A 17532-nucleotide genomic window follows, 5' to 3' on the forward strand; every position below is an offset into this window, starting at 1 on the left:
CTTTTTTTTTCTTTTTCCTCTTTTTAATATTTAGTGCAGTTTTCTCAGAACCCACAGAGTCCCTGGGTGGTTGTACTTTATTTGTTTTAGTTATTCAGGATATTAAAATATTTTATATTGGAAGCCCAATGTCTGCTCTTAATAATAAAAGCTAGTTTCACTGTAATATGGTGTAATAGTATTATGATAGTATATTATTACAGTGTCACATTGGCTTAAAGCTCCTTTGGAAGCCCAGAAGCAGGAAAAAAAGCATTTTCCATAGTGGCGCTTTAAAATGACTACCGTTTATCGCAATAATTTCTGGGACAAAATATAGTCCTGAAATTTTTACTGCGACAGGCCTAGATGCAGCTGCTTGGCCATGGAAATCCATTTCACAAAGCTCCCGGCACAATGTTCTTTAGTAACAAAATTAAGTCTGATGACAAAATTAAGTTTGGAGTCCTGTAGCGATTGAGCTGTTGAAAACTCCCAGTTGCCTCCACTTTGTTATAATACCGCTGACAATTAACTGTGGAGTATTTAGTAGTGAGGGCTTGTTGCACAAACGGCATCCTGTCACAGTACTATGTCAAAATTCACTGATCTCCTGAGAGCGACTTGGGCCTTTACTGTAAACAGTTAATGGTGCAAGTGAACAGAAACCACACCTCCACAGACTCCTAAAACAATTCTAAACTTTTATTCTCTAACAAGAGTGAAAAGAAACAAAAGGCAACATTGAAATGAAAATGTTTATACACAAACTCACAACAATTGCTTGTCTGCAATACCAATAATAATATAATAATTATTAGAACCCAAGAACAAAATAAAATGGAGATAAAGTGAATTACAGTGAGGTGTTTGTACAGTTCCTTAAACTTCTGGGGTAAGGGCAGAAGAGAAGAAGTGGGGAAAAAAAAAAGAGAGACAGCAGAATAAGACAAAAATAAAGCATCAAGGGAAAAGTAAGAGAACTGAATTACTGAAATGGTTAAAATTAAAAGTCAGTAGATAGAGAGGAATAATATGCAGTGACCTATTTTGGGAAAATAGCACCAAAACTCAAATGCCTGTTTTTTTTCCTTACCCTCCCAGACCCCAAAATAATCTAGTTTATTCAAAATCTGAGTCTCCCTCGACAGCCTCAACAAAACACGAGACTCAATACATAAAAAATACAAGTACTGACATGGCAACTCTGCCACACTCCTCTTTGTATGTCCGATGCCACCAAACCAGTGTGTGAGTGAGGGGGGTGGGGGTGGGTGGGTAGCTAAACTATGTCACATTATGCAGGAAGGAAAGAGAACTGGCAATTCCTGGGTTCAGCACTGTTTGGTACAGTTTAAAAAGACAGTCAGGCCAGAGAGCAAATTCCCAGTAATCCCCCACTGAAAAGCAGCAGACAGAAAGTGAAGGGGGGAGGGGGAGGGAATACCTCAAACAAAACATCCTGCATAAACTGAGAACAATAATGAAGAGGAAGAGCAGGAGGAGGAGGAGTTTCAGATGAAGGATGTGAAAAGATGTAGAGACATGATGAACTGATGAGAACACAGGAGTGCAGAAGGTAACAAACGGTGCAGATGGAGGGAGTGTGCATGAGGGGTGAAATGAAATGAGCAGGTTTGTCGAGGACAGTAGGTACTGGTAGTTGTGTGCGCACGCACATACACACACAACTGTGAGCTTAATAAGTGTGACGAATGAACGAGTATGTAATCTCCTCAGCCGTCTGGGTGCTTCTTTGGCCCAGAGTGATTTACTGTACTGTTGCTTTGTGGATCTTCGTTCCACCGCCATCCTCTCCACAGACCACAAACATACAACTCATCACAAAACCTGCAGAGAAAGAATAAAAAACACAATTCAGCTTAAATTTGATAACCAGCAGCAGCAGTAGGTGACTCTCTTTAATTATTGTAACACTTTAAACTCAAGTGCATTATTTTGTACAATCTTAAATAATATACAGGTAATAGATCATTTAAGTATATAGGAACAGATTCATTAAATAAATTAGAAAATCAGATCAAGGGTTCCTATACTATAGTCCTAAAATGTACACTGCACACATGAAATACCCCATACAAATGTAAAGATTTAAAGGAACTCAAATGCTGGTAGCAATACATACAATTAATTAATTAATTAATTAATTAATTGTTAAGGTGGTCAAAAAACACTCCAGTTTTAAAAATGAGATTGTCCTGTCAATTAATTAATGGTTCAGGCCTAAAAGGTAAACCCAACCTCAATATCAGCTAGACACGCTATATTGTGTTCATAGGAACAAAATGATATTTTAACAATATATATATTTTTTAAAAAGCTGATATACATAAATTAAATTCAAACTGCAAAACTGCAGGTAACGATGATTAAACTCAATCATACCACAGTAAGTTCTGACGCTACATCGTGCTTTGCTGAAAGGAGTTTTATGAGTGCCATTATCAGCCGGTAATGCACTGTGTAAACGAAGCTCTACATGTATTACTCCACCACATACAGGTAACCTAGCAACGATGCAGTGGTTACAAACCAAACAGCACAGCCACAAACAGAACAGAAATGGAACCATTTTAACTCGCTGAGTTTTTATATGCAAACAGATTGTATTTTCTCATCCTCTTTAACTTTATCTATTAATAAACAGCGCTAATAAAACTGTGGCCTGCAGTCGCATGCCTATGACCGAAGCACAGCAGTACCAATACTACACGTTATAGCCCTCCCTCTTGTTTTGTTTTTTTTTATATATAATTTTATTTCTAATTTTTCCCATTTTATCCCCAATTTAGCACAGCCAATTACCCAACCCACTCACTAAGACTCCCCCTATCACTAGTGATGCCCCAATACACCAGGAGGGTGAAGACTAACACTTGCTTCCTTCGATATATGTGAAGTCCCTCTTGTGTATTATTACTTAAATAAGTTTTGCTCTGATTATCAATGTGTCTATTATGTTTATTATACGCAGTAAAATACAGAACAGCATTCAAGTACTGTAGCTGGTTTTACCATAAACTAGGCCTGTCATGATAGTTTTTTGTAGACGATATGTCGCCCAAAAATTACTGCAGTAAGCAATATTGTCAATTTAAGATTATTTAAATTCCACTGACATCAGTCTCTTAATACCTTAGGACTATTGGCCGCCATAATGATCAAACATCTGTTTTGGATACCTGTGCATAAGTCTCGTGACACACATTTAACACCTATTAAGAAAGTATTAAGGAAAAAAAAACACTGAAAGTGTGTGGGCTACCTCTTGGTTTATCTGTACAAGTGTGTGGTTAAGAGCTCGTGCTTTCTTGGACTCCGAGGGCTCAGTGGGTTTGGGTCCTCCTTCTGCCTTCTGACTCTTCCTTTTCCTCCGGGAGTCCTTCGACCTGCTGCCACGACCTGAGAGCTTCTGCTCCTGCAGCACAATCTGATACACACACAGGAAGGAAATACCATTAAAGGTACAGCTAAGAAATACAACAGATTCACACAGTGATCCCAAAACGAATCACTTCTTCTAATATCTAATGTCTGTATGTGGCCAGGGCTCTTCTTACCTGTAATAACTTCTGTAGTGACTGGTGAGGAGGCGATGATGCTGCTTGCAGGAGTCTGTAGATAGTGTGTGTCTGGTCTAACGTGACTTCCAGCAGGTCGCCCTCTAGCTGAAGCTCCTCTAACTGCGCTCTGGTTGAGGGGGTCAGTTCAATCGCTGGCCCCTTAAGACATGATACCAGTGGTACCAGAGACTCAACCCCTAATAATAATAATAATAATAAAAAAAGAACGGAAAAGGAAAAAAAAAAAACATATTTAATCATCAGAGACGATCTAGAATGGTATTTAACAAACCAAAACAGCCTACTGGAATACATAAACAGCACTAACCTGTTATTTTATGAGTATCTGTCTTCTTAATTCCATTTTCACAGCCAGACTGCGTGGAATTTAAACAAAGAAACAGAAAACATTTAGATCACATTAGATTGCAGCATGTTCTATTCAATAATTTTCTTGTATGTTAATAAATTAACAATAGTGATAAACTTAACACCAGACCGTCCAAGATCTCACCTGTATTCCATTAGCAGCTTTCTTCTCATCCTTATTCGCCGTGTCTGCCTCTTCCGTCAAGTCTATAACACCATCCTCTTGTTCCTCTGAGTCTGACAGCACAATAACGTCCTCCTTGTTCCCCTTCTTTTCCTCTTCCTCCTGTTCCAGATGCTTCTGTTCCTTCTTTTCCTTAATGCGTGTCTCTTTGAGGTCCTGCAGTCTCTGCAGAGCTTTCTGCACTTCTGGAGTCTCCAAAGCCTCTTTGGCTCGGCCCTGCCAAGTGATGGCTCTCTCTGTGAGGCACTGGAGGGCCTCTCCCTCAGGGAGGCGCACAGGCAACCTCTGCAGAGCCACCAGCAGAGCCAGGATGGTCTCTAACCGCGGGCGTCGTGAGCGCTGGCACCGTGGGCACAAGAAACGTGTGTCCCAGTCCCACCAACAGAGTGGGCTAGCTAGGGGTGCCTCAGTAGGACCCAGTACAGTAGGGAAGGGCACGCAGCCTCCATGAAACCAGTCTCTGCACAGGTGGCAGCGGTGGAGCAAGGGCCGGGGAGGGCCACCGCACACGCACAACGATTGGCCTGATGTGCGGGAGGGGGAGGAACCACCGTTCTGCTGCGGGTTACCAGAGGGAGGGGGAGTGTCTGTGTCCATGGAGTCCCTCTGCTCCAATTTAACTTCCCCAGGTTTGGCTAGGTTCAGCTGCTGCAGGCGCAGGAGGGCCTCTTTTTCCTGGCGCTCACCCTCTTTAAACGCCATTACCTAGCCAACCAAAAACGCACAGAAAACACTGAAATGACTGCAACAACTCTAATGTGCCTAAAGCAGTATGTATGTGCCAGATAGATATAGTATAAAAAAAGACGCAACATAGATCAGGTCTGTCAAACTTTTGACTCTACAGGCCACAACACTGCAAATGTCTGTGTTCTGTCTCAGCAAATGAATCATATTCAACATATGCGTTTTCAATTCCATTAAAACCTTGTTAGGCTAGATCTCCAGTGCAGCAATAGAAAAAAAAAACATGGGGACATTATCACAAGGTGCACAGGCAAAACGTACAATAGACAACATAAAATAAATATAGTATATTCAGAAGAGAGAGAAGGTGTAGCTGTTACTATACTAACAGTAAACTGTAGTGACTGGGGAGGACAGGGTCGGGAAGAAAACTGTCTCCAGTGTTTGTGTGAAATGGCTACAGGAGTCAGATTATTACTAATTGATCTAGATTGAGTCTAGATTTACAACAAGAAAATGGTAAAAAGCAGAAACCACATTTATGCTTACAAACTTAATAGTAAGCTTGCCATGCTGTATTTTCTGACAAACCAATATTTAATCTTATTCAGTACAGTCTTCTATAGCTGAAAATACAGAGCCATCTGACCCATTAATAATGCAGATTGTGACGCTTAGTTCTGTTAACCGTTAACACAAATAACTAGCTTCAGGGTTTCCTGCAGCAGTATGTAGATAAGGCGGCCGCGTTAACAATCACTCCCCACCTTGAGAACAAACCACACAGAGAACAAAATGCCGTGCAAAAACAAAAAACAGGCATGCCACTACCATCAAAAAGATAAAAAAATAAATTGATATTGCTTAAGCATAAAATGGAAAATACAGAGCATAGTTTAAAAAAAATAGAGAGAATTCCAGTTATAGAGTGCACCCAGTGTGAATATGTAAGCAAACTGTAAGTAGTCAGCAATAAGTGCAGTTAGGATGTGACTGACATGATGTACTGGGAGGATCAGAATGTCTGAGTAGTGTATAGCTTTCAGTATGGGTGTATTTAATCTTGTTATTTGACTTACAATGGCTCCTGGGTCTCTGAGGTCCTGAGCAGTGAGACCCAGCACATTGACATCTGAGTCAGCTTCTGAGCTTATGGAGTCATCCTCCCGTTTCTTGCTCTTCTCCACACATGGACACAAAACCTGCACAGAGAGAAAAAAAAAATCTATTCACAGATCCACTTCTACAGAGGTTTGGCTAAGAGTGCTGGAAGGCTGCACTCATCTGTCTGCTTGTGGTTCTCAAACCCCCTTTAAGAAACCTGGTCAAACTGGCTTGTGTATTCATAGTTATTTACTAAGAAACCTTGTCAAACCAGATTCACAATGCAAACTTCTTGTAAATTTGTAAAGACAATCAGGGTCTGTTAACATGCCTATGGGCATTTCCTCACCTCTAGTAGGCTGTGCTGACTGCTCTTCTTCAAGAACGTCTTGCTGGCCTTTTCTCTCCAGGAGTGAGCGCTGGCAACCTGCAGCTCCAGCTGTCGAAGCTCCTCCATCCGCACGGGAAGGTCACGGCCGATCGCCACCAGACCTTCCAGATCATCCAGGCAGGGGTAGTGCTCCCCGTTCTGCTCCATGACACCAAATGGGAAAAAAGAGCAAAGGGGAAGAGGAGGATACAGCAAAACATTTATAATACATAAATGATCATTTCCAAATAAACAATTTAAACTTAAAATTATAAATAGTGATTGACGTAAGTTTACAGTAGCTGACATCTACACACAATGCTTATTAACAATGAAAAGAAGATGAAAGATGAAAAGAGATAACAAATGTGCAGTTCTTGCCTGGATCTCCTCCAAATCGGTGACCCAGGCACGTGCCCGGCTTAGGCAGGCCTGCAGAGACAGGATGTTAGGCAACTGCACCGGGATCAGCTGGGCCTCATTCACTATGGCCTCCAGTGTTGAGAGAGGATGCTTCTGCCTGCTCAATCAGAAACAGACATAAAAGGAAAAGGTGATGCACATAAGTGGGTAATAAATAAGTGTTGCTTTTAAATGTCCTTTAAAATTCTCAGATTGAATTCAGAATTCATGGTACCATCAATGATGGCCTGGCCCAGTCGGATGCAGCAAAACAGGCCTAAACCATGATACTACCACCACCATGTTTTACAGATGGGATAAGGTTCTTATGTTAGAATGCAGTTCTTTCCTTTCTCCAAACATAACGCATTTCATTTGAAGCAAAAAGCTATTTTTTCACATTTGTTTAACTAGGTTCTCTTTAGCATCTTTAAGGACATATGTGAGACAAATTGGATGATGTTTTATTTATGCAGAAATATAGAAAATCCTAAGGGGTTTACAAACTTTCAAGCACCACTGTAGGAGCTCAAAACACGCGAGTTGCCTCTTATGCAACCTTTGCTGCTGCTATTTTTAGTGTTGGCGAACAGCCAGAGATTTTGTGGGTGAGATGTCCAGGTATATCCAGTACAACCGATCTAGATATTCAAATTTAACACAGGCAGCTCACCCACATAATGTCAGGAAAAGTTCTGGTTTACTCTTGTTGTTTTGTACCAACACTGCCCCCTAGTGGGAGTGGAAAACATTACTACAAGTAAGCATGCAGTATTAGCAGAAATCTATGCCAGACGTATGTAATTACAGGTGTTCAGTACAGTAGAGAGTCACACCTGTGCTCCAGGCAAATCTGGGCCTTTTCTTCCCAGCGCTCAGCAATGGTTAACAGCTCCTGCAGCTCTGCCATGGCAGTCTCCACGCCTACACTCTGTGGCACGTTGCAGCCGGCCTCCATCAGGTTTCTCAGCACCGCCAGCGTCACCTCTCCACCCTCCGGCCCCAGCGTCCGCCGCACCTGCTCCAGCCAGCGACCCTGCTCCTGCAGCCCACTGAGCATCTCGCATACAGGGGCCACTACTGGCAGCAGGGCCCCCTCATCCAGCAGAGCCTTGATATCCCCTGCCGGAGGAGAAGCAGCATCCTTCTTCCACTCGTCTCCACTGCTGTTCACTAGCGCCTGTCCGCGGGATTCAAATTCCTCAAGCTTCTTTAATACAGCCTGGAAGAGAGGGGGGGGTCGTGGTTGTCATTTTTCAAGGGAGTTAAACCAAAAAGTAAATACTAGAGATGGACCAATCCTTGTTTATTTTGGGCCGATTTCGATCACCAATTGGGCGGGGCCAAATACCACATTAACGCCACAGAGATGTCAGGCAAACGTGATAGCTTAGAGGTGGCTATAATTAGAGGAATCTAACACTGGGAATCTAAGTTGATATAAATTGAACTTTAGGAGAGATGTGTGTAAAAAGTATTATTTTTATAGTACTTTTGTTCACTTAGACAACAATGCTGCAGGAACAGGTATCTTAACATCAGCCACCTAAATAATTGTTTACCGGAGTCAGCTTACTGCATAAAACAGCCTATAATTACTGTTAAAACCTATAACAGTTATTATTTTAATAAAACAACAACGATCTAACACTTTCACTAAGCTCCAGCTGAGACAGCCTGTGATTAAGTGCCACAAGTGCAGTTCAGTACAGGTAAAGTTAAAATGACAAAGAATTGTTGTAGAATGATGTACCAATCTTGATAGTTACTTACACAAGATAACTAGGTAGCTAAGCAGCTAGTGTAAATCAGAACTCATTTAATTGATTTTGTGAGTAAATACTAAAACCCTGCAATAATAGAAAGCTCTAAATATCCAATAATTATCAAATTTTCCCACTGTTTACCAGATCCCACTAAAACAGCCTGAAAGTAATTTCTTTAGCTTTCTGAAGCCAGCAGCTGTTGCTGCTGCTGTACTTCTGCAGTGCTTGGTGTCGTGTGTGGTTAGCAGCAAGACACACTGAAAGATGAACTGTAGAATGCGGTTAGTTATTCAGTTATTGGAGTTAAAACCTTTATTCCCTTTCACAAAGAGGCACATAGGCACGTTCAATTTCTGTGACCAAAATGACCAAACAGTGATCTGATACATAGCCAATCGATCTTACCATCTCTAGTAAATACCATGGCATTTTAAGCTAGCCATGTTTGGTGGCCAAGATATTTGCTTCTTATATGCTTCTTTATTTTTATTTTCAAGTCATGCTCACCTGCACCTCCCCAATCTGTTCCATGACACAGGGTAAGTTTTGCATAGTTTCCACCAGTGTGCGGAGGTCCTGCAGGCTCATCTTACTGCTCTGGGTGCCGTCAAGAAGCTCCTTGCTTCTGCTCTTGCACCTTTGGATGTCAGCTAGTACACTTCTGAGCCTCTGGAGAAGCTCATTGTCTGGAAACTTCCTTTCAGCTGCTTCCTCCTTTAGCACCTCCAGATCTTTAATGCCTGGGAGAGAAAAAAAAACAAAAGAAAGAAAGAAAGCATGACCCTACAAGCCCACATGTTCTAAAAGATAATTTATTTATTTAAAAAGGAACAGAATAGAAGACTATTGTAAATTATAAATTAATATATTTAAGTGTCCATGTTTAGTTTATTGAGGTGTTCCAAAATAAAAAGTACAATAAAAATAGCTGTGCTTCATGTGCAGTCAGCAATAATTTAGACACAAACTAACATTAAACAAGGTTATATTTCATTCTAATCAGTATATAATAACAGTATGACAGTATATACAGTATGTTGTTTTGTTCAATCACAAATAGAGTTCATTCATAAATTAATTGTATTGTTTGCTTGTTTTTTCAATTATTAATCTGTTTATAAATAAACTCATTGTAGTGGCTGACCTATTTTGTTGCCCTCCTCTTGTTCAAGGGCTTCCTTCACTCTGTTGGCCCAAGAGTCAAAGGACTCAGCCCGAACCTTCAGCCTGTGCAGCATGGCCAGCAGCTCGTCCAGAGTGTACCGATACCTGTGAAACAGTGCAAAAGAGGACAGAGCGGTTATATTCAACTTATATCCACCGCATCCTTTTAAATCAATCTATTGCAGGACTTTGGCCAAATCCCATAAAGCGGTCAATAGGGTGTACCTGAGGTAGAGTTTGTCGATGGGGCAGGAGCAGAGGTCTTGCGTGTGGTAGAGGCAGACAAGGCGCTCGGGGCAGTTTGTGCAGGCCAGGGCTGAGAGGAAGCAGGTGGTCTTGCACTTGTCACACTGCCTTTCATCATCTGGCAACAACTCAAACGCCTCCCGTTCAGCCTCCGTTATACCCTGTTGGCACATCTTAGGGTCACTTTAGCTCAGTAAATAAGAAAATTATTAGGTAATAACATTATATAACGTCCCTGATCATGTTCTAAACTTGGGTTCACACTCTATTTTAACAATAAAAGACAATTTCGCAGTTAATCTAGAATTGTCCAAATATTTGTTATTTATCCCTTTATGTTCACAGGCTAAGAGGGCCAGGAGACCCATTCATACTGATAAATGATAGACACAATCTTATTTCTGTTTTGTAACCCAACCCCTTGTTTTGAGTGTAACAGTAACACAGTTACAAGGGGAAGGGGTAATATCCTTTTCCTAAGAATTGAGACAAACCTTAAAATACCTGATATAGAAACAGGAGGAAGCTATATTTTCATGCTTCTTATAAAGAAAATGGCCATAAATCATTCAATCTACACATTCAACTAGGAGTTCATTAATATATGTGGTTATTAATATTTTTAACAAGGAAAATACTCATTTGTGGGTTGCTCGCTTGTGCCGCCATCTTTTAATTTTTTTTTTCTAATTTTCTCCTCTTTTTTCCCCCCAATTTATCAGGCCAATTATCCTACCCAATCAGCTGCTAGCCAGCTATATATCCCCCATCACAGGTTATGCCTCAACACAAGGAGGATGAAGACTAACACATGCCTCCTCTGATGTATGAAGACATTCACCGCCTCTTTTTGAACTTCTGCTGATGCAGCATTGCAGAGTAGCATCACAGCGCACTTGGTTCGGATACATCAGCTCACAGATGCCTCGTGCTGACCGACATCCACCCAGAGAGAGCAAGGCCAATTGTGCTCTTTCGGGGCTCCAGCAGCTGCATGACCAAGATTCGAACCAGCAATCTCCCGACCATAGTGGCAGCGCCTTAGTATTCTGGACCACTCTGGAGCCCATTGTACCCCAATCACTTCCCCATCCCCCTCCAGCCTTACACGAATTGGGACACCCCATCTTTGTGTGAAGGTGAAAAACAGAGGGTTAAGGCCCAGGTGTGAAATGGGATTGGGCCATACTCTAAGTAGACCCACCCTATGGTCACTGCACTAGACCATACACATTTAGTTACACACCAACCCCTTTCTGTATACTCTACCACCTAATCTACTCCGCTTTCTCTACCCTTCCCACCTTCTCCAGCAGGGCCTTTCGGAGTTTCCTCTCCTCTTGGACGAAGATGAACATCTCCCGGTGTGTGGCAGCAGCCAAGTTCAAGTCCAGCTTCTCTGGGCAAGCAGCCATCTTACAGGTAAGCTCTTCATGAGAGAACACACAGTAGCGGCGAAGGCGACGGTAATGCTCGATGCAGGAACGCCCTGTGGGCAACTAGACGAGCAACAGACATCCAGGTTTACAAAGCTGTGCTTAAGGAAAAGTCTTAAACGTCAATCGCACATTTAAAAAGCTTTTTACGATATGAATCGCAATTCTGTGCATACCCAATCTGCGGTGCAGAAGTTAACGGCTTCAGCGAAGTTATATCCCTGATTGAAGCCACTATGATACGCTCGAGGAAAAGTGATGACAAACTCTCCCGCACACTGATTAGTACGGACAACCTGTAAACAAACACACATACACACACACACAAAAAAATAAAAACAGTCACAATATGAGCGGGGAGTCCACATTCCTAGGCGTCCTTTGGTGAAACTTTGATAATAAATATATTTGTGAAGCTGTGATCCAAAGCCTAGTATGCAGTTATAATAGAAATTCAGGTGTGAAATATGTTTAGAGTGCAGTAAAACACGATAACAAGTACAAACTAGTCCACCTCTGTTCTCCCCCCAGCATTCCCGAAACACAACGACAACTATTTTTCTCTATTAACAAGCTCAAAGTAACTCCACACTTTATTGGTAAAATTCGGAGGGCCCTGATATCTAAACGAGAGACTGAGAACTTTGCGACTGCACAGATAGTTTTTTTAAATAGACGGTTTATACACACAGTACCCTTGAGGTAGTTCTCCGGGCAAAGCCATCTTAAAATCAAGACCTAAGTCGACTGATGAGCACAAATGCAAAGATAAGATAGATAGATAGATAGATAGATAGGTTCTTAACGCCGTGCCGACACACTAGGGTCATTTTAACGGCGGTATTTAAGTCAATTCTTCATACTGTGCATTATTTTATATAAAATTAATTATAAAAGTTGAGTTATATTTAAAAAATTAAAAAAATTCATAATTTTTCCAGGTGCTGCGGTTTTAAGCACATTTGGCATCTCACGTTCAGTAAAAAACCTCAGTCTATCTGAGTGCAGTGGTTTGCAGTCCATTAAAATGTGTTTCAAGGTAAGTCTGTCTTTACAGAGGTGACAGGTTGGAGCATCTTCTCCAGTCAGTAGATGTTGGTGCGTCAACTTTGAGTGACCGATTCTACATTTTGTAAGTATGGTTTGATGTAGACGACTGTCCATTCTAGTGTAGGTTCGTCCGACTTTGTCCTCTATGTCATGCAGTTTGTTAAAGGTTTTACTGTCCCATTCAGTCTGCCATTTGTTTTTGAAATACGCGAAGATCTGTGGATAGCTGTCTCTGGGAGGGATGGGTCGTGTGCTGATTCTGACTGCAGTGGATGTTCTGGCAAGTCGATCTGCTCTTTCATTTCCTGGGATTCCAATATGGCTTGGGATCCAGCAGTAGACTACGTCAAATTCTTGATCACGTAGTACTTTGTCCTTTCTCAGTATTTCTGTAACAATGGGATGGACTGTGTCAGGGTGTTCCAAGGCTTTAAGGCAGGATTTGGAGTCTGTAAAAATGATAAATTTTTTCCGGTTGCTTGTTTGGATGTATTCCAAGGCCAATAATAGCGCATATGCTTCTGCGGAGAATATGGAACTGAAGTTTGGTAGCTGTATACTGTGCTGGTAGTTTGCGCATGTGACTGCTGATATGACTCTTGTTTCAGTTTTGGATCCATCTGTGTAGACTGTCATATGACGTAGGTAACATCCTCTGGTTTCAAGGAATAACTGGTAGTAGTCATTCGGGTGGGTGTTTTGCTTTCGTTTTTCTGCCAGTTTCAATATTATTTTTGGTGTTGTATACTCCCAGGGGGCTATGGGCTGGCAAGTCTGATTCATCGAATCCATGGGAAACTCCAGGGCTTCCAGGTCCGATTTGATTCGAAGTCCTAGGGGTCGGATCTGTGTTGGTTTGGCCTCATATTTATTTTCGAAGCGATTCCTGAACGTAGCTTTGTAGGCAGGGTTTGATCTATTTCCATAGAGTTTAACAGCATAGTTCAGGGCCATTGTTTGTCGTCTTAGACGAAGTGGTGGTTCATTTGCTTCCACATATAAGCTGTCTATGGGAGATGTTCTGTATGCACCTAAGGCCAGTCTCAGGCCTTGATGTTGAATTGTGTTTAACGGACGAAGGTATGACGTTCTGGTTGCACCATATATAATACTGCCATAGTCCAGTCTGGACTGTATTAGAGCTCTGAAAAGGTGCCGGAGTAGGTGGAAGTTTGCTCCCCATCTAGTATTGGCTAGCACTCTTATTATATTCAGTGTTTTATGACATTTGTTTCTTAAGTACTGGATGTGGTGTTTAAAGGAGAGTTTTTGATCTAGGAATATCCCCAGAAACTTTGTCTCTTTCTCCAGTTTAATGGCTACTCCATCCAGATACAAGACGGGATCTGGGTGAAGTGATCGTAGTTGGCAAAAATGGTTGCATGTTGTTTTAGATTTGGAGATCTTGAATCCATTTTGGGCAGTCCACCGCAGTATGTTGTTTATTGCGATTTGAAGTTTTCGTTCGATAGCTGGCATGTATTTTCCTTTGTAGCATATACATAAATCATCAACATAAAGTGAGCACATGATGTCAGTGTCCAGTACTTCAGTTACTTGATTGATTTTGATGTTGAACAAGGTTACAGATAATATGCTACCTTGTGGTACACCCAGTTCCTGAGTATGAGTTACAGAGTACGTGTCTTTTATTTTAACTTTGAAACGTCTGCCAGTCAGGAAGTTTGCAATAAACGTGGGTAGCCGTCCTTTGAGGCCCATTTTCTTCATATCAGCCAGGATGCCTTGTTTCCATGTGGTGTCATATGCCTTTTCAAGGTCAAAAAACACTGCTACAGTGTGCTGTTTATTCAGAAATCCATTCCTGATGAATGCTTCAATTCTTACTAGATGGTCTATCGTACTTCGGCCACGTCTGAAACCATTCTGAAAACTGCTGAGTAATCCATGTTGTTCCAGCACCCACACAAGTCGTCGATTTATCATTCTTTCCATGGTCTTACATAGGCAGCTCGTAAGCGCTATAGGTCGGTAGTTGTTTGGATCTGTGTGATCCTTTCCCGGCTTTGGAATAGGGATGATAGTTGCTTCCTTCCAACTGGTTGGTATATTGCCCGTTGTCCAAATTTCATTGATTATATGTAGTAGTGTTTGGCAAGTGCTGTCCGGAAGGTGCTTTAGGAACTGATAGTGTATTTGGTCTGGTCCTACGGCCGTATCGTGTGCCGTACTAATGGCAAGTTGTAGTTCTTCCAATAAGAAGAGACAGTTGTATGGCTCATGATTGTCTGAGTTAAAAGAGAGTGGGCTTCTGAGTTGTTGTAAGTAGATTTTCCGAAATTCAGGGAGGCAAGTTTCTATGGAAGAGTTGTTCTCGAAAGATCTTGCAAGTTCGTCCGCTATTTCCTTTTCTTTTGTTATTATAGTTCCTTTGCATTGTAGATGTTGAATTTGTGGAGATCTGTTTTTGTTCTTCATGCAGTTGATCATGTTCCAGACCTTCTTTGAGGGAGAGTTCATCTGCAGTTTTGAAACAAAGTTTTCCCACGTGAACCTTTTGGCTGCCCTTATTGTTCTGCGAGCTTGAGCTCTGCTGATTTTTATTTTGATGAAGTTGTCCATAGTGGGGTGTTTGTTGAAATATTTGATTGCTTTTTTCCTATTACGTATAGCAGCTTTGCAGTCTTCATTAAACCATGGATTATAATGTTTCGTATTTTTTGTTGTGGATTTGGGTATTGTTTGTTCAGCTATGTCTATGAGGGAGTTTGTGAACCATTCAATTGAAGGTTTGTCGTTTAGGTTAAGAATCTGGTACTGTGCTTCACAGGAAGTACGAAAGGCTTGCCAATCGGCCCTTTTGAGTTGCCACTTTGAAGGTTTTAGTAGTCTTGTTTCGGTAGTAAAACTGATCCTTAGTGGGTAGTGGTCACTTCCACATTGATCATCCCAAACTTGCCAAGTCGTGTCAAGGAAGAGGTCCGGGGAACAGATTGTGAGGTCTATAGCAGAGTAAGTTCCATGTCCGGGGTGCAAATAAGTATTGTCCCCATTGTTTAAAAGACATAAACTTCTTGCATTCATAAGGTCTTCAATCATTCTGCCTCTGTTGTCCGTCTTTGTACTTCCCCATAACGTGTTGTGTCCATTAAAATCTCCCATGAGGATGACAGGAGGAGGGAGTTGATTTATTAATGCGTCCAAGTCTTGCTGTTGTACATGGATCACTGGGGGTAGATACATCGAGCACAAGGTTATTGGTTTATGCAGGGTCACTCGAATAGCTGTAGCTTGAATGTCAGAGTTTATCATAATTCTACTGTGGAGAACATTGTCCCGGATCAGTATTGCTGTCCCACCTGTTGGCCGATAAGTGGACGGACCTGGTGATAGATACAGAATATACTTTTTGCAGGTTGCAATATTTTGTGCGTCCATTTGTGTCTCCTGGAGACAGAAGGCTATGGGATTCAATATTGCCGCCAATTGTTGGAGTTCCGGAAAATTTGCCTTGAAACCTCTGCAATTCCACTGTACGATATTAATGTCAGCTATCATGTGGGTAGAACATGCAATTGGTCCTTGGGTTTACCTCTGGGTGATGAGCTTCTGTGGCGTCTCGGTTTCGGGTCTTGCATTTCTACTTCGTTTGGTGTATCTTTTGGTTTGTTGTGTTGAAGAGTTGGTTTAGTTTGAGAGCCTGAACTCTTCCTCGATTTACTATTGGTTTCTGATTCCATAGCTTTGTGGCCAGAAGTCGTTTTCTGTTTGTGGGTAACTGTTTCTTGTGCACTTAAAATTGGACAGGGTTTTGCACCACAAACCCATGTTAAATCAGTTTGTGTGTCCACATTTGATGTGACCTTTACTGCTGCTGCGTAGGACTTCTCAGGACGAAAGTTCAGAGTCTGTTCTACAAGTCTCCTGGCTTCGAAGTATGGAATCTTGTTGCTGTGTTTTATTTTCTGGATTTCTTTCTCTTTGTTCCATACAGGACAATATTTGGCAGCCGCACTATGGTCTCCATTACAGTTTACACATTTTGGGGGTTCCTTGCACTCAATTCCATGTTCAGGTTCTCCGCAGGTGATGCATATCGCAGCACTGTTGCAGTTTGTTGCTCCATGTCCGAACTTTTGGCATTTGAAGCATCTGAGCGGGTTTGGAATGTAAGGATCAACCGTTGTTTTTATGTATCCTATGTCCACTTTTTCAGGCAGATGTGCCCTATTGAAAGTCAAAATATATGTATGAGTCTTGAAAGTGTAGTTTGATTTTTTGATAATAATCCGTCTCACGTGTGTAACTCCTTGTAATGACATCTCGTCAGTTATTTCAGAGTCTTCCAGTCCGTCAAGTTCTCTGGTACGTATAACGCCTTTGCTGCTGTTGAGAAAGGGGTGCAGAGTCACCTTGATCTTCACACCGGCGAGCTCCGTGGCACGGAGCAGATTGTCCATCTGTGCTTTCTTGGAGCATTCCACCAAAATTTGACCAGATCTCAGTTTTTTGACGTTTTTAACTGTTCCAGCTATACCAAGGATACCCTTGTGGATAGCAAATGGCGACAGTTTAGTAATAGGAGGATCTTGTGTCATGGATTCCAGCAGTACAAAGTGTTGTCCATCGTCTTTCAAAGTTAAGGGTTGATCCGTTTTCTCGTAGTGTAGGTCCAGGTCGATCATCCTTCTTTTAGCATTAGTTCTCTCCATGGTGATATATTGTTTGGTTCGCCATCCCTACTCCCCACCCACCTCGGAGTCCAACTAGGGGACGCACAGAGCCGCGGATCTCCAGCGGATGTGTGTCAGGGATATAGGGATGGTATACTCGAGCAGTCATTAGATGGTATGTCGCTACTCGATTGACCCTTCAGCCGACGCCTTCTGGTCTCACTGATATCCTGGTGGCATATCCGGAGTTTCCAGGGCAGGTCTCGACCAGCCGATTGATCAGAGTGGGCCACTCTGACCACCTGACTATGTGAAGTAGGAGCCAAAGTACCGTGTTGGGTTCTGGGAGCCGCAGCCACCAGTTCCCTCAGATACCAGGATCTCTTCCTCCACAGACACAGGTCGCACCTCACGGCAAACGAGGCGTCCCATTTTTCGCCTCGTACGAAAAGCAAGGGAGTGCTGAGAACCTATTCTATTCCGGGATTCTCACGGAAGGGGGGGGGGGGGGGGGGGTAGGGGGTACGGTTGTCCTGCCCTTGACATATCAGGATGCC

At 42.1% G+C, this 17532-nt stretch overlaps 1 protein-coding gene across 3 annotated transcripts in view; it reads right to left on the bottom strand.

Moving 5' to 3' along the window:
• Positions 1–663: 663 nt before the first annotated feature.
• kdm5c (lysine (K)-specific demethylase 5C) overlaps positions 664–17532 on the bottom strand; it is a 34296-nt gene continuing 17427 nt past the window's right edge. For all 3 annotated transcript variants that reach the window (XM_007234626.4, XM_007234627.4, XM_049486276.1), the window contains 14 exons: positions 11468–11587; positions 11160–11354; positions 9835–10016; positions 9590–9714; positions 8953–9185; positions 7516–7901; positions 6659–6797; positions 6257–6436; positions 5883–6005; positions 4078–4821; positions 3892–3940; positions 3561–3760; positions 3266–3430; positions 664–1830 (listed from right to left, as the gene is read on the bottom strand). In XM_007234626.4, the coding sequence (XP_007234688.2) occupies positions 1822–1830; positions 3266–3430; positions 3561–3760; positions 3892–3940; positions 4078–4821; positions 5883–6005; positions 6257–6436; positions 6659–6797; positions 7516–7901; positions 8953–9185; positions 9590–9714; positions 9835–10016; positions 11160–11354; positions 11468–11587 (2850 nt within the window). In that variant the 3' untranslated portion in view covers positions 664–1821. The remainder of the gene's footprint in view (positions 1831–3265; positions 3431–3560; positions 3761–3891; positions 3941–4077; positions 4822–5882; positions 6006–6256; positions 6437–6658; positions 6798–7515; positions 7902–8952; positions 9186–9589; positions 9715–9834; positions 10017–11159; positions 11355–11467; positions 11588–17532) is intronic.

This window comes from Astyanax mexicanus, chromosome 12 (assembly GCF_023375975.1).
Source record: "Astyanax mexicanus isolate ESR-SI-001 chromosome 12, AstMex3_surface, whole genome shotgun sequence".
NCBI classification, from domain to species: Eukaryota; Metazoa; Chordata; class Actinopteri; order Characiformes; family Acestrorhamphidae; genus Astyanax; species Astyanax mexicanus.